Here is a 25,932-nt window from a genome sequence, read left to right as displayed (position 1 = left end):
CAGCATAACACATTTTCCCCCTTATTAACCAGGCTGAGTATATAACATTATTAATACAAATAAGATAATGAATGAGTTCTTCACGATCCTAAAAACCCTTCAGGAGCAACACTACTCAAGTGTTTAAAATTGGCATCTTACCATGAAGTCGATGTTGTCTCCATTCCGAAAATAGTCCATCAGCTTCTCAAAGCGTGCCTTCTCACCACTGACCTACACTCAAAAGGGGTGGGGGGAGATGACTTTGATTTACACCTCAGACCACGGTTGCCTTGTGTGTGAGTGCCCATGTTACCATAGTCAGACTGCAGCCACAATGGGGCTTCCTGCCACAATATATCTCCTTATACGCCACAGACATGAGACCGAGCCAGAGTACCGGAGTGTAGTTAGCAGGCTGCTCTTCATGCACACACACACACACACACACACACACACACACACACACACACACACACACACACACACACACACGTATGCTGAACATGCTTTGTGGCAGACTCCACAAAGAGGAGGTTGGCAGGTTATGGATACGGCCTTTTCCCTATCAAAGATATGAGCACACACATGAGGGCAGTATAAGCTATATTGCTGTGTTTTGTCATGTACAGAGAGATGCACACTCATGCATAGTGAACTCTAGGCAGGGGATTCCATTTGTGGTTTGCTTTCTTATATTAACATGACAGAGTGGTCAACTAGGGGTGCAGGAGATTTCCTGGCTCTCTGTGTGCACGTTTGTGTGTGTGTGTGTGTGTGTGTGTGTGTGTGTGTGTGTGTGTGTGTGTGTGTGTGTGTGTGTGTGTGTTCATGACTGGACTCCTGAATAATGCAGTAATCAGTTCGTCACTGTGTGTCCAAACAATACCCAAATTCTGTCACCACCACACGACACCTGAAACCCTGACATGCGCACACACACACACACACACACACACACACACACACACACACACACACACACACAACTCAAACCTGACTCAAGCTAAAGCAGCATGCCAACACCCACATACACAAACGCTCTTCTAATTAATTTCTTTCACTGCTGAACAGTGGTGCCTCAGTGGTGGTGATCACAAAGTGATCACGAACATCTGATATCATGAACATCTGATAGGCCACATACAAGCGACTGAGCGGCTAGAGCTCCCCTCCTACTTTGTAACCTGTCATGCTTCTGGATCTCAGAGGAAGCCTGTCAGACCTCACCCACCCAGTTTGGTAGCCACTGTCCGCTAGTGGTGCATCAGCTCGTTGAGTGTAGACAGTGAAACATGAGCTTAGCACCCTGGCTGGAGTGGGTGTCTGTGTAACTCATGGCTCATGGTCATCAAAACCTGAATGTTAAATAGATTCAAATTCACTTTTTAAAGCTCTGGGTCTATTGTTCTTTGACCATAGACTCACCAGCCTCCTTGTTAGACATAGCTGCTTATTACAATCACCTCATTGGAGTAGTCAGGAACTTAAGCCCATATTTTCCAATACATCATTTGTTTTAGTCATCCTCACCTTTTTCACTGATGCTCAGATTATAGCCACAACAATGCTCTTAGTCAGATATTATTTGTTTGCACTCACACCCATGTCAGTGTCACTTATAATAATAACAGCAATGGTTCTATGATCAGAAACTGGCCAGAGATAAAAGTAGAAGGTGGCTGACTGTATAGCAACAGATGGACTGCAGTATGTAACTGTACCCCTGTACACGTAAGACAGGGAGACCAAATAAAGTGACTAGTGAATGTAAGTACAGGCTAGGTATTTTCAACAAAGTGGATGTAAAAGAAGTTCAGATTCCACTGCATTAACCACAGTTGAATGATGGACATTATGCATTCAGCCACTGAGGTAAACGAACACCAATTTACCAGCTGTTAAAGGATGCTTTACATATGTGGGCTCAAACCAGAAGCAGAATACAACACAACACAGACCCACTCTGTTGGTCGGGATAAGGAAATGACATCTCCCAAAGCTGTTTTTCCACAGCCTTAACAGCATTTAACCTAGTGCTTAGCACACAGGACTCACAATCTCCAAGGTCTCCAAAGAACCGTAGCCCAGATGACATTTTGGACACTAGCATCCTGGTCTAATCTGTGTTTTCTTTGCCCTAAATGCCTCATCCGGGCAAATGCTGTATCAGGGTCATCAAAGCCTTTAATCTGCTTTTGATGTATGCGAGAGACAGAGACTAAGGTTTTGCTTGGGGGCTAAAGTCACCTTGAGGCATTGGGGGGTGGGTTCAGAGTGTGTGCAAGAATGTACATATGTTTCCTATTTTCATGGCAAGCTGCTCTTTTGTTCTGGTTGTTCCCAACGTAGTTTTCAGGACGGGTTAAAAGAGAGGCAAGTATGTTAATGCTACACATCCTAATGTACAGCTGGTGAGACAGCATGTATGGGGGGGTGAGGGCATTCCATGAGGCTTGTTTGGGAGGTAATAGGATAAAATAGAAGAGAACAGAAGAAATGTATTGGAAGGAAGAGAAAAATTACTTTACCCACCTCTTTGAAGTTGTTGAAAGCTGAGAGAATGATGTTGTGACCCCCTTTCACCAAACACACGGCAGCTAACAATTCCAATACTAAAGCTTTAGTTCTGCAACACACACACACACACACACACACACACACACACAAATCAAAAATACACATCAAACATACAAAGCAAATATCATACAGATGAATTACTCACACATCATTGTGGCATACATATATCACACACATCAACATACGTTTTGGATTTAAGGTAAAAGCAGCGAAGTGACCCAGTACTATGGCTATAGTCCAAGAGTCCAAATGCATTAAATGGTCTTCACACAAACTAAATTTACCCACACACACACTCTTACCTGGAACTCCTGTTGTTGAGACTTAGAGTGATCTCATTCACGCAGCGTGGATGGCCCATCACCTGATTAAACCCAGACTGAAAGATGGAATGAGAATGAAAAGATGAGAATGACAAACTGAGACAAGGCAATATTCAGAACCATAGCTGCACACAACCAACTAGAAAAAGAACGGAAAAGAATAATATGAGAATAATGTGTGGGTGGGTGGTTGTGTATTACGGATGGGAAGAGAGGCCAGTGTTTATATTTGTATCTGTGGTTGAGGCAGCAAAATTATTTGTATTTGTATTCAAATAAAAGTAGAAGGAGGTATAAGAATTAGGGGCTGTACCCAGGGTTGGATGAATTGTGAGGGGGTGTGTTTGGGGTGTTTTTTTCCCAAATTACACATATATTACATACATAGTGACGTGACATGTTTTCTAATGTATTCTAATGTGTCTAATGTTTTCTGATGACGTGTTGCTAATTTACTGTCAGGTAGGTGTGGTGATTTCATATGAATGTGCAAAGCTGAATGAACAATAAATTGTAAAAACATTATCTATAGCATTAAAATACATAGGTATGGAGTATGATAATTAAGATGCTTATTTGTAAACTTAGTGATTGTAAGTGGGAGTATTTCCCCATAACAGTAGCAGGAGTGTCCTTTCTGGGACACTGTAGCTTTCTCTTATTTCCCTTAATTGGTGATACCTAGGTTAGTAGTTTAGTCCTCTCTGCATTTCAACCTGTTGGTTGGGCAAAGAAGGGTGTAAACAAAGTGGGGGGGAGGGGGTTCTTAAGGGTAAACAAGGGGATTGCCAATTTCATGAATGTTTGTATCTGTTTTCAGTTACGTAGCAGTTTGAGCTCCCTCACATCTGAGTAGACTCTCATGCTCAGAAGGCAGGTTTGGGGTCATTACTGCTGATTGAAATGAGTTGTAGTATAACTTTGGTGTAAAACTGCATTTGTTTTATAGGTAGTCATTGTGCCTTTGTTTGTCTTGTAAATTTGTGTGGTGACCCTTCCTGATACATCTTACTGAGAACTGGATGAAGCTGCCCTTCCTGTGAACTCACTTCTTGTGAGCTTGTAACTCTGCTGAGAGGGTATAAATGAATGTCTCTGTTTTAAACTGATTAATAAAAGTTATTTATTTGTTTCATTTCATATTTTCAGATTCAAGCCCTCTGCTGTTTTGTCTTGGGGTTTTAATTTTTTCCCATTTGTACATATGTCCTACATTCCATATGGGCATGGTAACGATCCTGTTTTTGATTACAGCTCTTTAGGATTTAGTGTTAATATAAATGTGTTAATATAAATGTTCTGCAAGAACGTAAGGCAACTTAAGTAGTAGACAACAGAGATAACAATGGAGCTAACAATATCTTGCCGTTTGCAAAAAGCACAGTAGTTTAATAGGCTATTTCAATCCTTGTCAAATGTAGATGCAATTCGGAGCAATCACCTGAAAAGTAGACCTACTTCTAAACTGCCAACAATGGAAGCTTAGTTACAGGGCTAACAGGCGAACGCCAGCCTAATCTCCTACTGGTCCAACAAGCTCCTCTGTGTCTGTGATTTCAGAAACAGTGTCATGACATCTTTGTTAAACCACAAGCTGTTTTATTCTTCTTGAAAACAAATAACTTTAAAAATATTTGTATGGAATAAATATTCATAAAAACCCACTATCTGTGCTTTGCCAAATATTGTATTCAGATTTGGCCCCACCCCTATTTTCTGTGTGTGTGTGTGTGTGTGTGTGTGTGTGTGTGTGTGTGTGTGTGTGTGTGTGTAAAACCTGATAGTTCATGATGGCCCGTATGCATAAAATGCACAGGTGGAGATGATCCTTTTGACTGAGCAGGCATGAGTTCCTCTGGGCCTTCCTGTGGTGGAAAGAAGTCAAACTTTGAACAGACATAGAGGCATTTACCTACACAGAACTAGTACTGATATGCTACGTGGTCAGGGAGGAAAGGTGGATGGGTGGGATGAAGGGTGGATGCCCTGGGTGGATGCCTTAGTAAATGCCTGGGTGCCTGGGAAATATAAAGTAGACTTCATATGAAAACGAGTCAATTAAAAGACTGTATGGAAGAATGTAGGTGCAACTGTATGCTCAAAGTGAACCTGCATCATTTTTGCAATCCTAGAAGGAGAAAGATGTTAATACGATAGGACATATGAACCTAAAAAAACATCTGCACAGTAACCCAAGAATTTACCTCTGAATGCAGCAGAGAAACCCACAACACAGTTCTATCACAGAATCTGTGTGCACATTACAAGCATACATCGACTGTCATTTTCTGGTGCAGGAATGTAGACTGGCCTGAATGTGGCCTGACAGCCATTTAAGCAGTGTGTGTGTGTGTGTGTGTGTGTGTGTGTGTGTGTGTGTGTGTGTGTGTATATATGTGTGTGTGTGTATGTATGTATGTGTGTGTTTGTCCCACCACACTTAAAACTCCCACAGGCAAGCATCAGGCTGTTGTCTCTGACATAACAGTCTATCAGAAAGTGTCTGCAGTGTAAGAAATGTGTAGGAGGGTTGCATGTGTGGGGGAGTTGTGTGTATTGACACTGTATAAATGAATGGTTTCCTGACAATCCTCTTCTTGTTGTACTGTTAGTGGTTTTAGACTAGAGGGCTAGAACACACACACACACACACACACACACACACACACACACACACACACACTGATACACACACATGTCCTTTTTATATTTGCAGCTTTAGAGAGTGGTGAAAGTGACTGACCGTCCGGTGAATGAATGGTTGTTACGTGAGGAATTATGGGTAGGAGAGTTTGTAGCACTGCTGGTCAGATCATCCAGTGATTTATTTTCAAAGCTGCCATTGTCAGTGTTGTCCATGTCATACCTGCAAATACACACATGCAATGGGAACTTGATTTGAGATTATTATGGATTTTTACATTCTAAAAACATTACATATTAATTATAGTTCAGTGTCTGTGGCTTGAGATGGAATTTACATACGAGACAACCCGCTGAGCAAAAGACAGGTAGTCGACCAGAGTGTCCAACCCCTTATTCTTCTCATTTAGAAACTCCTGAGCCCAGCTAGAAAGGAACAAAGAGACCAGAAGAGGCTCAAGCATGGGACATTATGTGTAAGTATTGGTTGGCAGTGTCATTTCAGACATTTCTGAAACTGTTCCTTTCAGCACCCTTGAGCAATACGAATGAGACGAATGAGAATGAGATTACCAACACCTGTACTTGACCTTTCCTCTGCTAAGGCCTTGAACACATTGAACATCATATTCACTCACAGTACACTACATTCCAGCATTTCAAACACTGAGATAGATATGGTCAGGTTATCAGGTAATAATTCATTTAACAACAGTGCATCAAATTATTCAGAAGAGACCTTGGAAGCTTGAAATTCTATTTAGCCTAACATAGTAGATTTGTTTAAACTCCTAGATGGGATTTTTTAGGTGTAACAGAACATAAGATACATAAAAATAAAACTACTCAGCAAAAATGGCACAAAATTCCTGAGTCTCGTTAGTGTAGTAACAAATATGGGATTTTGCTAGTCCTTGTTCAACATTCTGTGGATGGAAAATCTGTTAGATCTCTAAGACAGTGGTTATATTCCAAAACACAGTTTACTCAGTCATGGTTATGTTTTTCACTATTACAGGTTAAATGCAAATCAGTCAAAAAGGTTTTTAGTTTCACTCCTACTAAAATTGAGAATCTAAAGTCCTCTATGAAGTAATTAGTCCCTGTTTACTTCTATTCTGACGTCCTGGCAGATGGGACTCGTTCAAGACTGATTTACCAGTCATGGCTGGAGGTCCGTTACCATGGTTCCTCAGTAGGTGGAGAGCTGCTCAGAGTTCAATGGCAGGCCTTTTTACTAACAGTGTCTTTCTTGTGGGCATATTGCATAGGAGACCACGCCTACACTGGAGGTCTGGGCTGGATTCTGATTAGCTGCAGTAAACGCGACCTCATTGCTTAAGGTACTGTCTTCCCTGAAGTCCTTGTGTGTACATTTTCTCTTACCCGATGTAGTTGGTCCTTAAGGATATTTCCAGCTCTCTCAAGACTTGTGTGATCTCTGGGACACGCCTCTTAAACTGACACACAAATAAGATTGACAAACATAAATGACACATCACGCTAAAGATATTGTCCCATTCACACTCTCTCTCTCTCTCTCTCTCTCTCTCTCTCTCTCTCTCTCTCCACCTCTCTCTCTCACCTTCCTTCCTCCCTGTTGTAAGAAGCTTTTGAGTTTCTGCAGGTATGCTGATGGGGGATTCTTCACCTGAAAGCGCTCCTGAGGAGAGAGTGCACACACGCGCACACACACACACACACACACACACACACACACACACACAGAAGGTTCCTCAAATTGATTGTACTGTGAATGCAGAGAGCGTGGGGGAGTCTGGAAGGTTGGGCAGGTATAGAATACAACACTCCAATTATTGAAACATAACACATTCACTGTTATCTGGGACAGACCAGTCTCTCTCTCTCTCTCTCTCTCTCTCTCTCTCTCTCTCATGGTATAAACACTCTAATGTTGATGCAGGCAGAAATGAAAAAAGGACTTGAATCCTATTCTTGACTTGAAACAGAGATAGTCAGGTTTAACATCTCTTTTCCATTAAAAGTCATGGAACATCTAATTTTAAAATGCTAATAAATCTCAGTGTTTTGGTTAAAGACTGCTATTTATGTTACAGGTCTTCTTATCTCAAACCACTATTGATAAGTATGGAGAATGCAAGTGAATACTGCTATATGGTACACAGTAGTGGTAAGGGTGAAGAAAAATAGCCCTTGAAAAGACTACAACTGACCATCATTAATGCTGAACTGAACAGAAGACATACACACATACAAGCAATGTACATGTGTGGTTGTATGTGTGTTTACCTGGTCACAGATCAACTCCCATTTCTTCTCATTGTCATACTGGCAGAGTAGTTTCACTTTATCAGGAGGAAGATTCATGGAGTTCTGTATACATGCATGAACACAGAAAGAGAGAATAATTACATTTTTCATCACAACTTTCCATTACAGCAGAAAGGGGAACCCATTATCCAAGATCAAGAATTGGAGTGGTATAACTGTTCCTGAGTCAGTTTCACCTGCCAGTTTTTTTTTTACTCAGACCATTCTAGATAGGAGGAAGACCCTAGATCAGTAATATTGATGTAGGACATTTTTTTTTCATGAGTATGTTACCAGCCCAAACTGGAATGCAGTAATTCTGCATTTAGGGGGCTCAGATGTCAATATGATACTCAGTATGTGCTTGCGTGCATGTGTTTTCAGTATTTTCAGGAACACTTACTGCCACTGGGCATTCTACAAACCAGTATAGTCTACTGTGTAGTGAGTGCACGTGTGTAATTCCTCGAACACAAAACACAGGCTCTTTATACATTATTTAGCATGTCGTCATAACAACAGGTTTTTTTGCAAACAGAGACAATCATCAGGTTTGAAAGGGTGTTCCTGGAGTTTATACACATACACTGGATCTAAGATACTAAAATTTATAGACACACTCTTTCCAAAGAACACATGCTAAGAATAAAGATTATGTATAATGCCACCATACACTGGATGTTCTGCAAAATACACAACAACAACAAATATGTACACGTATACAAACATACATACTCACATTTCCCAGTTTATTAGACTCTTTGTGTCCACATTATTAGGTACACCAATCTTATACCAATTGGACACCTGCTTTTTGCAGGTGTCCAATTCCAGACTGAGGCCCATCTGTTGCCATGAGCAGTTTGTCATCCTCTGATCTCATCACTATTGGGATTCTGACCACACACACACACTTCTGGCTGTTATTTTTGTCATTTGGATAGTGAGCCATTCTCAGCACAGCATGGAGCCACTCAGCGTGGTGGTAGGGTAGTGACTATTGTAAAGGGAGGAGGTCCTAAGATGTTCTGGATTTGTCACATGTTTTTACATATGTCGCTGCTGAGGAGAAAGTGGGGTGACACCCAAAAACCTCCAGCCAGCTGTAGTCCTGTGGTCAGGTACTGTCCACTGATAAAGATGGAGGGTGGCTAACACTAATGTTCTCAGCTACAGATGGGCCTGTAGTCTAAAACTATACACCACTGAGGTGTTTCTAATAAATAAATACTTCTAATAAAATGGATGATGGATGTATGTACATGCATACATTATTTACATTATAGCACTCACAAAATCCAAGACCCGACTAGGCCACAAACATAAGCTGGCAGGTCCAAAGAACAAGACCAACCCACACCATCTTGAAAAAAAGGTCTAAATGTTTGAGAAAGTGGTTTTGAAACCCAAATCAGTATTGGCCATAATATTACCATGGATGACTTGAGTTCAGTTTCTCAACACAAAGTTTAAGACAAGTCGAATGGACTTACTTTTTGTTCAGTGGGTGTGTTCCTGCATTATAGCGTCTGTGTGAATATTTAGTGAGTTTCAGTCACTGGATTGATGGGTACAGTAAAATTTGATTGAAGTATCTGCCTAAAAACTGTCAGTGTTTTTCCCCACATCCGAAGATCTGCTACCATATTTATGAAAATAAAGTTGTGATGTCAAGTGTGTTAAATTAATCTTGTAACAAAAGAGGACCTTCCATGTTTTCTTTTACCTTAACTCACAACATAATCATCCTTAAACAGTTTGATATGTAGGAGATCTGATTTACTATAAGGGTTGACATCAAATCTTCAACCAGACAATAAAACAAGTTTTCTTTTTCTGACTGAGTATTTGGGCTGAAGAATTGCACTCGCTTTTGTGATCAGAAATTCTTGAGATTTTTGGTGATTCTGTTCACAGCTGTCTGTGTGCAACAAGACCACATGCTTCAAGGAGATGAACGACTGATTAACTGTAACACAGTTCCCTATCTCTGACTATCCATCCACTGAGCCGCCAGGCTTGCTTTCCAGAAGATTCCGAGAAGGCCTATTCTAACGTGAGCTAACTGGTGAGCCCTATGTGCTGTGAAGAGAACAAAGTATGCATCAAAGGCTCCAAGTTAAATAGGGCTTACCTTGCTCCCAGTGCCCCTACTTCAACTCATTAGCTAATGAAAAAGCCCTTATTGGGGTTAAAAAGGGTGTATTACTGCAAGGGAAACCCTAAATGGGGACTTTCAGGAGCCGGGCTGAAAAACACTGGCTGGGAAACTAGAGGCCTCACCTTGACCTGGGGCTCTCACCTTGTCTTTGGGCCCTCACCTCAGCCAACACTGAGTGTTGACCATTCCCTTCACCTTGCCTCTTTTTTTGTGTGTTAGCACCCAGTCGCTCTGCAGAGGTTCCATTCATCATCATTCATTATTAGCGAGCAGACTTGGGTGCTGGTGTGCTGGGACAGACCCCTGCACACACTATGCTCAGTGGTGATTACTGAAGTTGCAGTGATAGCTGTTAATAGGATTTTAAAATGGTACGTTTGTGGAAAGTGGATGGATGAAGTCTGTTTGTGGAAAGTGGATGGATCTGTAGCAGGTCAGCTCCATGACATTCACATTGTCAGTGGTAACACCACCAACTGGTCCTTCAGCATTATAACATTATAAAAACAATGTTAATGACTGAATGCCAAAGATGAAGTTCAGGCAACCTCTGAAACTGCCATCAGTTTCTGACTGTTTCTCTAATTGCAGAGTTGTAATCAATGGCAATCTAGTGTATGCAGTGTTTGACTGTTCTAACACTCTTCCTGTTACTCTTTCTTTGTCATTTTCTTATTGCTGTTCTCTGCCACTAATATTCGGCAGCAAGATATGCTCCTTTTATATGGTAACCCTTTAAGCCCCCCCCCCCCCCACACTTTTATTCCCCTGAGTATGGTTTCATTAGCATACTGCTGTGGCCTATATTGAAGATCAGGTCTGTGGGAAGAGAGCTACTGATCTGCAGAAATATACCCTTAGGGCAAAACTAAAACACAAACACACAAAAACTTTATATATTTGTCCCTCTCTATCTGACTGTCTTCTCCTCATCCATGCTGAATTAAAGACACGCTGCACAGCATACACTTTGCCACATTTTATCCATGTACAGTATGCTTTTAAAAAAAAATGTATGCTCTAATCTCTAATACCTAGTAATAGTTCTGTTCCTCTTTCATAGTGGGAAATGAGGATAGGCAGCAGGAGACACGGTCTCAAGGACAAACATCTTCTACACCATATTGTCTCAGCCTGATTCTCTCCCACACTCCCTCTCTGTTTTTTTTGGTGGGGGTGTGAGTTGTTCTGCAACACCAATGTACATCATATCTTGTAATGAAAGAATAACAAAGTAATATACTGGGAGTGTTCAAGGTTCTGACCGGTTGCTTGTTCACAGAATTAACTCATTAAATGCAACCCGGTGGCTTTAAAGAACTTAGGAATGTGGCGCTGCTGTTTCACTGTCTTCATCTTTGCCAAGAATGAAACAATGTGAATATTATAGCATGTTCTGGATGGCATGATGTGTCTTAATCATATCCAAACTGTACGGTAGGATATTGTTAATGTTGACTTATAAATGAGATTTTGTGTATTGTGTGTGAGAGAGAGGGAACAAGAGAGAGGGGGACTATGCTTGCTGGATCATTTAGGATCATGATCATGGATCATTCTCTGTTGTGTAATCAATGATAGATTTCCATAAATAATGATTGATTAGTACACACAGATCAGAGTTGCAGAGGTGAGGACTTCACACACAGAAAGCAAGACAGAGGAAAAAAGAAAGAAGATAGTTGGGAGTCAACACTGAAATACCATCTTAGCAAACATTTGATCAGATTTAACAGTTTGTAATTCCAAACTGGGACCATGAATCTTTATTAGCTGAATAGGTACAGTAACCAATCTTAAATAACACAACAAAACAGATAAATTATCTAGCAATCCTTTATTGATTTTGATCACATCACTCTTACCACATCACTATTTTACACTAGCTCCCTGTAAAATTTTGTATTGATTATAAAATACTAAATTACCTACAAAGCACTGAATGGTCTTGCCCCACAGTACCTCAGAGAACTCTTAGTGCATTACGAGCCACCACGAATGCTTAAATTAAAAGGTGCAGGCTCTTTAGTAGTACCAAGAATAAGAAAATCTACTGCAGGGGGCAGAGCCTTTTCCTATAAATCTCCCACACTATAGAATATCCTTCCTGTAAATGTTTGAGATTCAGACACAGTCTCAATATTTAAGGCTAGGCTGAAAACCTATCTGTCCAGTAAAGCATTTTATTAACTACTTCCCATCTTAGGTAAAGGTGTAGATCTGGGAGTCCATGGGCATTGAGAGTTATGGTAAACTGGAATGTTATGATGCTGTCACTTCACCTTTCTCAGTTAACTCAAGTTTGTTGACTGAAAGCGGCAGAGTGCTGATGTTCCAGGGTGCCCTCGTGCTTGTGGTTCCTTTGGGTTCTATCCTTTTAGCTGCACAGCCATAGCTAGATCTGCCGGAGTCCATCATTGCACATTATAGTTCCCTAATTTACACACCCTCATACCAGGACATGCCTATTCTAGTCTCTCTTTCTGCTGAGGTACACCTACCCCTGATGTCGAGATGTTACTGAACCTCAACCCGTCTGAGATGCCTGATGTCCAATGCTGTATCCCATCACACCACCACCCTAGCCAACTACTTCTCTTTTGCCCTTAATTGACATTCTCTTATGGGATGTCAATGTTACTGAGCCTCTACTCATCTCAGCTGCCATGGCTACTCCCACCTCCCCTGATGTTCTTCCTGTAGCCCACCACACCGCCACCCTAGCCAACTACTTCTCCATTACCCAGTGCTTCCATGTTTGGCTCCATTAACTAATTGGGGTCGTTTGGATAATGAAGAGCCTGTCTAAGATTGCCCATAGCCCCTCTGCATGGCAAGATTAATAAGACCACCAATCTTTAATGAGCTCCCGTTGATTTTTAAATACAGGCATGCATGTCTAAGCACAATACTTATGCACAGATGCACATACCTGGATGCTGTAGCTCTAAGACACACATGCAAACTCTGTATGCTCCTTTGGGTGTGAATTTGTGTTTGAACATGAATGTGTGTGTGTATTTATTACTTCACTGTCACAGCTTAGAATACATATCGGTTTCATCTCACTCTTTGCGCTATGAGACATGGGAAGTCACCTGTTGGAACCTCTGGCATCCTGCCACCAGGGTTCATGTGGCAAAGAAAGCACTTCACCATAATCTGATATGATTCACTTTGGGATATGAGGCAGTACAGATCACATACTCCAAAACAGGGATTCACCACACATGCTATATACTGTCCACAGTTCTGACTCTGATATTCCAAAATTATACAACAGCCAACAGTTATCTTAGTATATCTACCAATATTTTGTGGATAAAAAAAAAAATCGATTCTCTCTTATGGAATTTTACTTAAGGGGGTTCTGAAAGGTATACATTTGACTTGTTAACTTACTCCTTAGAATTTTAGTACACTTTACAAACACAATTGGGTGAAAAACATGGTCTACACACTCACACATGAAGATCCAGTGACTGACATCTTCTTTAACAGTAATGTGCCATGCAAATACAATGCGACAACACTGACCTGTGACCAACCATGGAGACTGGGTTAGCAGTAATGTTAACTAATGTTAGTAATGTTCCGCTTCAGAGCAGAAGCGACTCTGCCCATCATAAGAGTGCGTGTATAGCTAAGACTGGCTATTTAGATATTATCTACTGCAGTAGCCATATTAGTACACTGAGTGAGGATGTATATACCGACTTGTTTGTAGACACTGAGAAAGGATGGACACAGAGTCATATGGAGACACTGAGTGAATATGGACATACAAAGTCATATGGAGACACTGAGCTCAGGGGTTAAGGCACTTGACTAGTAATTGGAAAGTTGTCAGTGAGCAAGGCCCTTAACCCTCAATTGCTCAAGTTGATCAGCAAAATGAGAAATTTTGTAATTATATCCTTGAAAAGTCTTTAAAAGCAATCACTTCTGATTAAACCAAAACCAAAAGAAAAAAGTATTTTACTGCAATAAGAAATTATTAATTCACAGGTATTCATTTTTATTCGTCATGTAACAATTATTTTGAGCCCTGAATTACTCTAATACCAGAGTGCTCATCAGGGGTTGAGCATTTATATCAAAGAGCTCCAGAACAGATCTTATGAGCACATCCATCTGAATCAGATTTGGTCTGTGATAGCAATATAGTGAGTAAAAATATTATGAGCCAAGCAGAGTATACAGTCTGCATGATTTACACACCATGCCTAGCTGTGGGACAGGCTGAATGGATTAGTAGAAAATACCCTGCAAAGACAGAATCTAAAGCCCCATACTTTCAGCAGCTAACTGAGGTTTACCATCTGGAACCACACAAAGGTGACAATATGATGTTAGCAATATTTACACCAGTAACAAGCCAACCAGTCAGCAATAGCAACAGCTGAAAGCCATTCACAACAGCTGTTATGAAATATTCAACACAAAACCTAATAGTCTATTTGCTTTGCTGTAAACTTAGCTATCCTTAGCATGCCACTAAATGACGTTTCAGACATGGGCACACACATTCACACCAACATGCTCACACATCTACATGCTGCGCTGTTTCCAGACTGCAGCAGTTCATCTTTTATTGAGAGTGATGCCACGGCATATCTGTAGTAATGAGCGTAGCTTCTTTATGCTATTCCATTATTCCATGTGTGGTTGGGTTTTTTTTATTTATTTTTTTGCCAGATCACGGCACTTTTGACATAACAGATCTGGTGCATTCTGATGCTGACAGAAGTGATGATTTCAGGAGGGGAGCCAGTGCAGTGGTCATTAAAGGGGGCAGAGCATATGTTCATATTTACAGTATACTCCCAGAAGAAAGTGTTTATGTGTGACAGAGAGAGAGAGTGAGAGAGAACTAGAGAGAAAGAGAGCGCTAGAGTAGGAAAGTAGAGGCATGTTATTATGCTGATTTGTATGTGAAGGATTTGTACCTGAGAAGCTCTTTTTAAAAAAATAACTAATGTCTCAGAGACCCCTGCCCATTTGTGCATTTACGACAGAGAGACCTCTACTTAGAGTGCATGTATCAGAGAGACCTCCCCTTATCATGTATTTATCACAAAGATACCTCCCCATAGCATGTATTTACCAGAGACCTACCCTTAGTGTGCATTTACCACCGTAACAATATTTCAACAACTGTAGCTAGTTGCTCCTTACTCCCTGCCTAGAAATAATATATAGTTTGTCTCTCTCACAGTAATCCTGCCATTTCAGGATACCAAAGTAACTGGACTAATAAACTTACAAACTTCTTGTGATGGTTGTATCGTTCATACTTTGCAGTAGTTGTCTAAATGAAGACCTGTAGACGTTACCAGATGGGAATCCTCCCTGGAAATGTAGACATCTCCAGTTACAGGCATAAACATTTCTTTGGTCTTCATGTTGAGAGAGTGACAAGAGACTTCACGTGTAAATGCCGCATCTGGCATCCTGGATTCTAGAGTTGGCTGTAAAATTTTTGATAGCTCTCCTGTGCATACACTAATAAGAAACAACACAGCTGTCCAAGAAACAATCAAAGAGCCAGTTATCCAATTACCCTGGATTCCCTGAAATGGAAAGATTGTGTATTAAATTACCTTTATTTCCTACACAGTCCATTCAATGTGCATCTAATTATCCTCAAACTATATGCATATAATTATCCTCTAACTATCCTCAAACTGATTATCAGTACTTTAACCTTATAGTGTATACCAAGAGCATACAAATCACAAGAGAGTAGGAGATGATAATTAGAGTACTTGCAAATGACCTCACTGGTATGTGAATAAAGATAATGATGTACAATGTGCATCACAGTGAGGGAGGGACATACTAAAGGAGATCTACTGATCATCAATCATGTTTAGTGAATCTGACTTCCTCAGTCTGGTTCTTTGACGCACACATGCACTCTCTCTCTCTCTCTCTCTCTCTCTCTCTCTCTCTCTCTCTCTCTCTCTCTCTCTCTCTCTCTCTCTCTCTCTCTCTCTCTCTCTCTCTCTCTCTCTCTCTCTCTCTCTCTCTCTCTCTCTCTCTCTCACCAATCCTAAGTCTAAAATGGTCCCTTAACTTTTTTTCTTCCCATTCTTATAGGAAAACAGATCCAGAGACTTCCCTTTTGTTTACTGGGAGCGGGGTGAGGCTTAGGTGTATGCACAGCAGTATTAAGTCAACAAAATACCTCAGAATAATTGTATACAACACTGCATGTGTGTACATTTGTGGCCAAAGGTTTTGAAACTGACACAAATTTTGGTTTTCATAAGGTTTACTGCCTCAGTTTTTTTGTCAGATGTTTATATAGTATAGTTAAGTACAATTATAAGCATTTCATAGGTTTTGTAACATTTTATTGACAAATACATCCAGTTTAAGCAAAGATTTAATATTTACAGTGTTGAACGTTCGTTTAAGACTTCTGCAATTCGCTTTGGCATGCTGGATATCAGCTTCTGGGCAAATTCTTGACTGATGGCAACCCATTCTTGCCTGATCAGTGCTTGGAGTTGATCACAGTTTCTGTGTTTTTGTTTGTCTGCCCTCTTTTTGAGGATTGACCATGGATTCTCAATGGGATTGAGATCTTGGGAGTTTCCTGGCCATGGACCCAAAATTTCAATGTTTTGTTCCCCGAGCCACTTAGTTATCACTTTTGCCTTGTGACATGGTGCTTCCTCATGCTGGAAAAAGTACTGTTCATCACCAAATTGCTCCTGGATTGTTGGGAGAGTTGCTCTTGGAGGATGTTTTGATACCATTCCTTATTCATGGCAGTGTTCTTAGGCAAGATTTTGCGCAAACCCGCTCCCAAGCACTGGCCAGGCAAACTGGATGTATTTTTCAATAAAAGGTTTAAAAAAAAAAAAAATTAAAAATTAAAAAAATATTAAAAACCTTGAAATGCTTATAATTGTACTTCACTATACCATATAAACATCCAACAAAAGGATCTTAAAAAAAAAAAGGCAGTAAACTTTGTGAAAACCAAAATTTGTCAGTCTCACAACTATTGGCCATGACCTTACATAAGACAGAGAGAGACAAACAGAGAGTAGGAGACTGCAGCAAAATGTTCAAGCATCACTCATTGTTGCATATGCATGAAGTGCACCACTCTGTTCTGATGATCAGCATATGTGTGAGCGAGAGAGAGAGAGAGAGAAAGAAAACCTTACACACCCACATGACATGCATGCATCTGTACATGCTTACTTACTTACTTACTTACACACACACACACACACACACACACACACACACACACACACACACACACACACACACACACACACACACACACACACACACACTGGTAAGGATTAGAGATCTGTCATGGTGACCAAAGTTCAAAACAAGGCTTGAGTTCTGATACTGAAATGAAGACAGACATATAAAAGACAAAATCCTCAGTGTGCTAGCTGGAGTAATTGGTACATGGCACGTTTTGGGAATTTATATAGAGATTTCTTTTGTATTTGTTTGTTGCATTTTTATAGTCATTTGATGTATAAAAATAGTACACAAGTCTGTCCACTACTCACCAGAACAAGGCCGAATCGCTCCTCTAGCTCTTCCTCTGGGGGTAAGGGCAGTTTAGGGCCAGGGGGATGTTTCTGGACCCCAGGGAGAAGGAAACTTTGGGGCCCTGTCACATCTCGTCCAGGGGACATGTTCATACCACCCGCTGCATTCCCCATGGCTCTTAATGCCAATCACACACACACTCACTTGTGAACAAACACAGCCTCATGGGATGCTCAGACCCTCGCAAATGCTGGCCCTAATGGATTCAATCACACCCCACAACTTCACACCATCAAATCCAAACAGACAGGCAGGTTTCCAATGAGAGTTTGCAATATTCCCTGGAGCTGGAATCCCTGTGTAGAATCTTCAGATTTAGAATCTTCAGATCTAAAATCCCAAGGTTCACATTGGAAGCACAGTCTAATTACATCCAACTAGAGTCCTTTAAATCCAGGTGAGCGGCAGTCCAATGTTTAAGTGACAAGAGAATCTTATCTCTGCTTTACATGGTAGCAAAGTTTTTGTGACTTGTTAGTCCCTCAAAAATTATATCCTGAATTCTTCTCATTTAGTCTGCAGTTGGGCAATGAAGGAATGAAGTTGCAAATAAAAAATTGCTTAAAAGAATAGACCAGGTTATCAGTGATCCAGGAATTGGAAAAATCATGAGAGGAGAGAGACAGAGAGACAAATAAATTAATTAGAAATAGCACAGTGGAAGCACACTACAGCCATCTTATGTCCAGTTCTGCAGTTCAACGACTAACAATTCTTGCTGCAATCTCATCAGGCATCCTGAGATCAAATCCACTCTGACACTCACAAATCCATCCTGGAGAGAGTGACAGAGGCAAGTAGAAGACACGACAGAGTAAGAAGAGGCTGGGAGTGTCAGTGCAGCTAGCAAGTTCCTCCGCCGGGTCCTAGTGCCATTAGGTTTACACATAAACATAACCTTAAGCTCAACTTACCATTCTTAGTTTTTAAAATAAAATGATTATTTTATTATAATAAAATGATTGATTATGTTATAATGATCAACATGTCTTATAAATGCATAATACCTTGTTTCCTACCTTTAATATTCAGCTGCTACTGAAGGCCTTGGTGAACTATATCAGTTGATTATAAGATTAGTTAAAAACTAAACTGTAGTGTAACAGCTTCCCAAAACTGCATACCCATGGAATAGGCCAAATCATGATGATATTGATATATTTATATTTTAGTGCCATCTAGTGCTAGTAACAGAAAATATCAAGAGCATGGGTTTCTTACAGCCCCACTGACCAACAATAAATAATTTTTACCACCAAAAAGTAGCAATATGTATGAAAGTAATCATTTTTACAATTTTTCTACAAAGTGAAGCTCACACAAAATGAAGGCTCAAATTGCTTTGTAGTCCTCAAATGAACCAGTGTATGCTACATAGAGCAGATTCAAGACATGGAGGCAGCCATGTTTAAAGTAGATTTAGTACAGAATCTCTGAAAAATCCAGGCCACTGGGTGTTTATATTAATGTGGTTTCATAAAATGAAGAATCAAAGAAAAATGACTTAGTACTCTCTTAATCACCCTTTGCAATATTCAATCAAAATTCTGTGAACAAATGAAACTTTGTTTTGCCTGTTTTGTTTTGCCTTGTCTAGACAACAAAACTGTTACAAGAGTAGTGAGGTAAAATAGCTATCAATTATGTGGAAAAGGAAAAAACTAAAAAAAGACCACAATATTTCAGATATTTCTGTATATTATGTATATATAAATATATAAACAACTTGTGAAACTTGTTTTCAGGAGTGACCCAGGCACTTTTAATGAATTGTCAATTACAGTTGGTAAATTTAATTGGGGCACCACTCTGATTAACAGGGGAAATATAATCATTTTAATTAATGTATTAATGACTAATAATAATGAAAGTCCGCAATTCAATACATGATTATTTTTCGTCTACCAAACATTGTCACTCAGGCTCACAGACGTAATATTCAATAAACATACCTTGGTTAAGATGAGATAAGAAAAACATGCACAAGAATCATTGACTAAGACTCCATTAATGAAAAATCTCTTTAGTTAAAAAGCAATTCAAATATTCCAGCCCCACATAGAATATTTTTCACCAGCAGCAACTGATAATATACTATGCATCTACATTTAGCTGACACCTTTATCCAAAGTGACATACAATTATGAGTATTATTAATTATGATTAATAGTTAAACACCTTGCTCAGGGGCCGAACAGCGGCAAAGTGGTAGGGCTTGAAGCAGCAACCTTCCGATTACAAGTCAAGCACCTTAACCACTGAGCTACCACTGCCCACGAACATCTACAATTATCTATAATGTAGCGTGTATGCATGTGTGACATAGTTTTAGATGAGCTCCAGATGGTTACATGACTATCAATTTTTGTACAGCGGCCATATACTTGTTTTTGAACTTCAAAACAACCAATATATATGCCAACTAGTTTCCCATTACAGAAAACAGGTGTCCCACTGTCACCACTCCTGCCTGCTTCAGAGATCAGAAACTCATCATCATACATTTGGGCCTTCATGCTTTTACTGGGAGTAATGAGTTTACAATTTTCATGCTTTTGGAAATGGCTCGAGTCTGTCCTAGTGTAAAAATATATATTATTTTGATCAGTCACTTCATAAGAAATGTGATCACATAAACCGTTACCTAGAGGATTGCAATTGCCCATCAGTTTAACAAAAGCTTGATCTCTGCCATGGTATATGTTACAACATTTTGTAAACTCAGCCTTATAGATTAGCATACCATATGGTGTGTGGAAATTAACATATATTTCAGAATTACATATATTTTTTAAAACATGAAAGGCGGTCATGATATGACCACTTCCATAATAGTAACCGAGACCACTGATGATATTTTTTCCTTGTATGATTGTGATATTGCATAGCACTTCATTTAATAATTTTGTCAAATCTTCAGGAATGCATTCAGTAAATGTTCCATTTTGATAAAAAACTGGGCCAAGTATTGATTTTAGTTTGACAGCTACATCTGAGTATACCATCCTCATTGCTGCATCTGTTCTAGTATCGTTATGGAGCACACTATGGTATAATATATGTTTAAGTGATACTTTAAAACTAATAAAGTAGTAGTGAACAGGAGCTGTGTTCATTGCTGCATCCACAAGCTTGGTTTTATTGGAATCCCACTGAGACAGAGACAGAGACAGAGAGAACAATCAGTCAATCAGTTAAGAAAACTATATTAATGTGTTTTGATTGACAGATGCTTATTTTCAATGAAGGCATTGCAAGTAGCAACATTTAAAGTTTCCCATATAAATTTTCCAGATGACAATCAGCAGAATGAGTTAATCTGAAATTATACAGAATCAGAGCTCTCTTAACCTGTTCATTGCTGATCTTCAAAACGTAAACACATATATCTGCAATCCATCCCATCTTTGTTAATTTTGATCTCAAGATCTTCTTCAAACAAAGCTTGTGGTAGTTCACCTAAATAGAAAAAAAAATATGAGAATTGCAGAAGAATCTAGGACCCACCTTCAAAGAGAGATTGACAAATCTAAGGGTATATCAGAAGATGCAGGGGAGAGGCATATTCTAAACTAGACAGTTGTGCAAGGGAAATGTATACAGAAACCTTCTGTGCCAACTCCAAGGAGATCAGTTTCTCATCAAAGTCATAAACAAAGCTGAAGGCAGGGACCGGTTCCAGCAAGTTATTTTTCAGGTTATCAGCAGAAGCTGTAAAGCAACTGACTTTTATATCTTCAACAACAGAGAATGCCATGGCTGCAGGGACTGCTGCAGTCATTGTTCTTCTAAAAGAAGTAGGGGAAGGGAGGGACATTTTTAAAAGTAACACCATTAAAAATATGAACAGGCTGCTTTTTGCCAGTTTTATGACTCCTACCCCTGCCCCCCATGTACAGACATCTGCTCTTTATTAGGGTTGTAATAAAATTACTTTCTGGGGTTCAAACGTGTGTGTACATGTCTATACATGTTGTAGAACTTTTAGGGGTATTGTATCTTTAATGTGTTAATTAGTTTATAACTGCCATAAAACTCTCTTTTCTCCAAACACTATCCTATTATAAATGTACTATGAAGTTTAGTTAAGATACAACAAAAAGTTTCTCTTTTCCATGCATGCTGAGCTTTTAGAGAAAATTCAACTATTCTAACTGTTAATTTAAATCCCTATAGAACTTGCTTTATGAACATTTTTCTTCTCAGGAACTATGTGGGCATTTAAAAGCATGCTCATAAACAACCTTCCTAAACATGTTGGTGGAATTGTAGTCTTGATGTGTTAACTTTACATGCCCTGTAAACCTTCATAGGTCCTGTTTGTGCTTAAAACCTCCTACCTAAACATCTGTCATCCTAAACATTTGTTATGCCAGACACCATCCTGTTGTAAAAGTATTTTGAAGTTTGACACATTTTCCTTTCTTGCATGCACAAATGTTGGCAGAAACGTACATCTGGGGGTACATTACACATTTGTTTCCCCAGAATGCCATCCTGAGTAATGTGTGTTGAAGATGGCTTACTTCCGGAGGTTGTTTTGACAGAGGCAAAACACAAACTCCTCCTTTGTGGCAGGAGTACTGAAAGACTGTGGCAGGGAGCTGAAAGATTAAGTCTCTAAATCGGGACTACTGGAAAGTTCTTTAAAGCTTCCCATGCCAATCTCCCCCACAAACACCTCCATTCTCATTTATTGTTCCTTTCAGCACCCTTGAGCAATACGAATGAGACAAATGAGAATGAGATTACCAACACCTGTACTTCACCTTTCCTCTGCTAAGGCCTTGAACACATTGAACATCATATTCACTCACAGTACACTACATTCCAACATTTCAAACACTGAGACAGATATGGTCAGGTTATCAGGTAATAAGTCATTTTAACAACAGTGCATCAAATTATTCAGAAGAGACCTTGGAAGCTTGAAATTCTATTTAGCCTAACATAGTAGATTTGTTTAAACTCCTAGATGGGATTTTTTAGGTGTAACAGAACATAAGATACATAAAAATAAAACTACTCAGCAAAAATGGCACAAAATTCCTGAGTCTCGTTAGTGTAGTAACAAATATGGGATTTTGCTAGTCCTTGTTCAACATTCTGTGGATGGAAAATCTGTTAGATCTCCAAGACAGTGGTTATATTCCAAAACACAGTGTTTTGAATGCAGGATGTTTACTCAGCCATGGTTATGTTTTTCACTATTACAGGTTAAATGCAAATCAGTCAAAAAGGTTTTTAGTTTCACTCCTACTAAAATTGAGAATCTAAAGTCCTCTATGAAGTAATTAGTCCCTGTTTACTTCTATTCCGACGTCCTGGCAGATGGGACTCGTTCAAGACTGATTTACCAGTCATGGTTGGAGGTCCGTTACCACGGTTCCTCAGTAGGTGGAGAGCTGCTCAGAGTTCAATGGCAGGCCTTTTTACTAACAGTGTCTTTCTTGTGGGCATATTGCATAGGAGACCACGCCTACACTGGAGGTCTGGGGTGGATTCTGATTGGCTGCAGTAAACTCAACCTTATTGCTTAAGGTACTGTCTTCCTTAAGGTCCTTGTGTGTGCACATTTTCTCTTACCTGATGTGCTTGGTCCTTAAGGATATTTCCAGCTCTCTCAAGACTTGTGTGATCTCTGGGACACCTCTTAAACTGACACACAAATAAGATTGACAAACATAAACGACACATCACGCTAAAGATATTGTCCCATTCACACACTCTCTCTTATCCCCCCTTAATCACTCTCGGTCTCACACTCTCTCTTATTCCCCCTTAGTGTCTCTCTCTCTCTCTCGAACCTAGTTCTATGTAGTAGAGTCAAGTCTCACGGTCTCTCTCCACCTCTCTCTCACCTTCCTTCCTCCTTGTTCTAAGCTTTTGAGTTTCTGCAGGTATGCCGATGGGGGATTGTGAGCGTGGGCGTCTGGAAGGTTGGGCAGGTATAGACTACATCACTCCAATTAGTGGACCATACCACAGTGACTGTTGGCTGGCTGGCTGGCTCTCTCTCTCTGGATGAACATGAACATGGATCCAGCCAAACAAGTTGAGTCAGTGTCATAGCATGCCAGACCTCCCCTTCCTACTCAAACCAACTTCCATAAACAGACAAGAAATGCAACAGAATTTTCTGGTGTAAGTCACTCTACACAGCTGCATCTCCCAAATGCTGTGAATTAAACGGAACATTTTCCAAGTACACCCTCACATTTCTGGGTCCTGAGTACATCACCTACTTCTTTAATCATTGCTAGCATGCATGACTCACAGCTAGACCCAAGTAGTTCCTGTCTCTGTGTTAGCCAGGCTACTCGTCTTGTTGAAACAAGATCGGCCAAAATCCATAGATAAAGTGGCGTATATGGTTTATAATTATAATAATAAAAAAACAATTTTCACCTATAGTCTGAAACGTTGACAAGCTAAGCATTATTAGTATTAGATATCTAATACAACTCAATTTATAGATGTCAATGACTGCTTCTTAAATGTTAAGAGATTTTAAATACTGAGGGGGAAAAAGTTTATTTATTCAAATTGGTAATGAGTATTTACAGACAATGAATCAACCAGTGGAAAGCTCAGTGAGGCTAGCTAATCTTTCTGCTTCCTGATTTTTTTAAAACCAAGATTAGCCAAAATTGCCTAACCTACAAAAATACCCTTAAATGAACTGTGTATTCATAATCAAAAAAGATATCTGTCGATTTCATATGACTGATGTACCACATTCCACGAATAACTATCAAGTATAACAAAGCTACTTACGTGTGTAGTTTAAAGAGGAAGGCGTCTTATGCTAGACCAGATAAATAAATACCAACACCAAAGACCAATTGAAACATTTTGGAAACCTTGGTTCCACCTACTGAAAGCATGCCAAAAGACCGTTGAGTCATTGCAAAAGGAAGCAGTTAATTAGTACCGGGGCAGTACAGGGCACAGACACGCACAAAAACCCCAGAATGGTGACATTTGCATAATAAATGAACACAACAAGCTAATGTGGCTAAATTAGTTTTTAAGATCAGGCACCATGCGTATCTTCCACACTGTCCATTTTGTTTATTTTCCTGTGGCATTTTCTGGTTTGTACGAAATTATAAATATGAAATATTGGTTTAGTCTTGACACTTCGTTAGTATAATAATCAAGTTCGCTTATTTATTCGTTTTTTATACTGTTGGTGTACATGTTCATAAGGCAAACCAGTTTTGCCACTTTTTTTGTGTCAGCTGAATTTTAAAAACAAATCACAACAGAGGTATTTTAGGAACAGGTATGTTAAGTCATTCCACATGTTCATATATATTTTTCCCACATCAGATCATGTAGTTACTAGCGAACAGCTTTGCTAGCGAACAAGCAAGAGCACTTTTTACTAGCGAACAAGCAAGAGCACTTGCTTGTAGCAAATTAGGATTTTTGTTTCATGCAGTTTATAACGTTAACCATGTCTCTCACAAACATGTAGATGGAGAAGAGAATTTGAGTGGAAGTGGACAGGCTCCTATTAACTGCCTCATTCGGCACTGCATCGTGTGTCAACGTCTCCATATTGATCCAGGCAACTTGTCATAACACTCGGAAAACTGGACTGCAGAAAAGGTGCCCGAGCAGTGTAGGGAATCACCTTTCCCAGGTGACAATGGACAAAAATCTTTTATTTATTTATTTTTATTTGGACATTATAATATTATGTTGCGAGCTAGCCAGCTAACAAGCCCAGTTTGCCAACAACTAGCTAGCTAGATAATAGTATGACTAATCTGCCTAATAACTAATGTTAGCAATATTGGTAACTAGGTATGAAAGCTGAGACTTTGTAAGTCATTATAAAAAATTAAATTGCCCATAATCGAGATTTTCATCTATATTATCTAGCATTTTTCTCAAAACTCGTTTTTATGACAAACTGTTTTGTTTTTTGTTTTTCAGAACGAGGAGCGGAGAAAATTAAACTATGGAATGAAACTAAAATACGCAAGACAGGCAAAACATGGAACAAGGAAGCTGGGAGGGACCAACCATGACAATCAATATATCCTTTCCTGTTGGAAGATGTTAGCCAAGTGATGTACTTTAGTGGAATGCCCTTTCATAGCAACAACTAAGTGGTTTTCTGGCTTCACAAATCAAGTGTCTCTTAATGTGCAAGATGTGATCTATATCTGATCCTACTTAACCAACTACAGCTCTTAAAAATGGTTGGCAATGTACATGTAATGATTTAGACTGACACAGAAGAGTGAGCCATGTGCAAGGAATATTATTAACAATCCAGACAAGGGCCTGAGGCAGGAATCACAGGTTAGAAGTGCGAGGGTCAGAATATACCGGGATCAGAGACAG

At 39.7% G+C, this 25,932-nt stretch overlaps 1 protein-coding gene and 1 long non-coding RNA gene across 4 annotated transcripts in view; both read right to left on the bottom strand.

Annotated features, from left to right (window-relative positions):
- The window catches only part of fmnl1b (formin-like 1b), a 28,679-nt gene extending 10,342 nt beyond the window's left edge, over positions 1-18,337 (bottom strand). For both annotated transcript variants that reach the window (XM_081696197.1, XM_081696196.1), the window contains exons 1-10: positions 17,529-18,337; positions 7,797-7,880; positions 7,111-7,188; positions 6,912-6,985; positions 5,868-5,951; positions 5,626-5,748; positions 4,660-4,747; positions 2,862-2,938; positions 2,515-2,608; positions 142-213 (exon numbers count right to left, since the gene is read on the bottom strand). In XM_081696197.1, the coding sequence (XP_081552323.1) occupies positions 142-213; positions 2,515-2,608; positions 2,862-2,938; positions 4,660-4,747; positions 5,626-5,748; positions 5,868-5,951; positions 6,912-6,985; positions 7,111-7,188; positions 7,797-7,880; positions 17,529-17,684 (930 nt within the window). In that variant the 5' untranslated portion in view covers positions 17,685-18,337. The remainder of the gene's footprint in view (positions 1-141; positions 214-2,514; positions 2,609-2,861; positions 2,939-4,659; positions 4,748-5,625; positions 5,749-5,867; positions 5,952-6,911; positions 6,986-7,110; positions 7,189-7,796; positions 7,881-17,528) is intronic.
- Positions 18,338-19,337: 1,000 nt separating this feature from the next.
- Positions 19,338-24,421, bottom strand: LOC145651204 (uncharacterized). Of its 2 annotated transcripts, none has more exons than XR_014117002.1 (4): positions 24,349-24,421; positions 23,158-23,229; positions 20,923-21,030; positions 19,338-20,723 (listed from the first exon to the last, which is right to left on the bottom strand). It is a non-coding gene; the product is annotated as an uncharacterized LOC145651204 (long non-coding RNA). The 2 variants fall into 2 exon arrangements; XR_014117001.1 differs by lacking the exon at positions 24,349-24,421 and adding an exon at positions 23,433-23,610.
- Positions 24,422-25,932: the final 1,511 nt, after the last annotated feature.

This window comes from Electrophorus electricus, chromosome 14 (assembly GCF_041902795.1).
Source record: "Electrophorus electricus isolate QZ-2024a chromosome 14, ASM4190279v1, whole genome shotgun sequence".
Taxonomy (NCBI): Eukaryota; Metazoa; Chordata; class Actinopteri; order Gymnotiformes; family Gymnotidae; genus Electrophorus; species Electrophorus electricus.
This window is presented reverse-complemented; position numbering and strand designations above follow the sequence as displayed.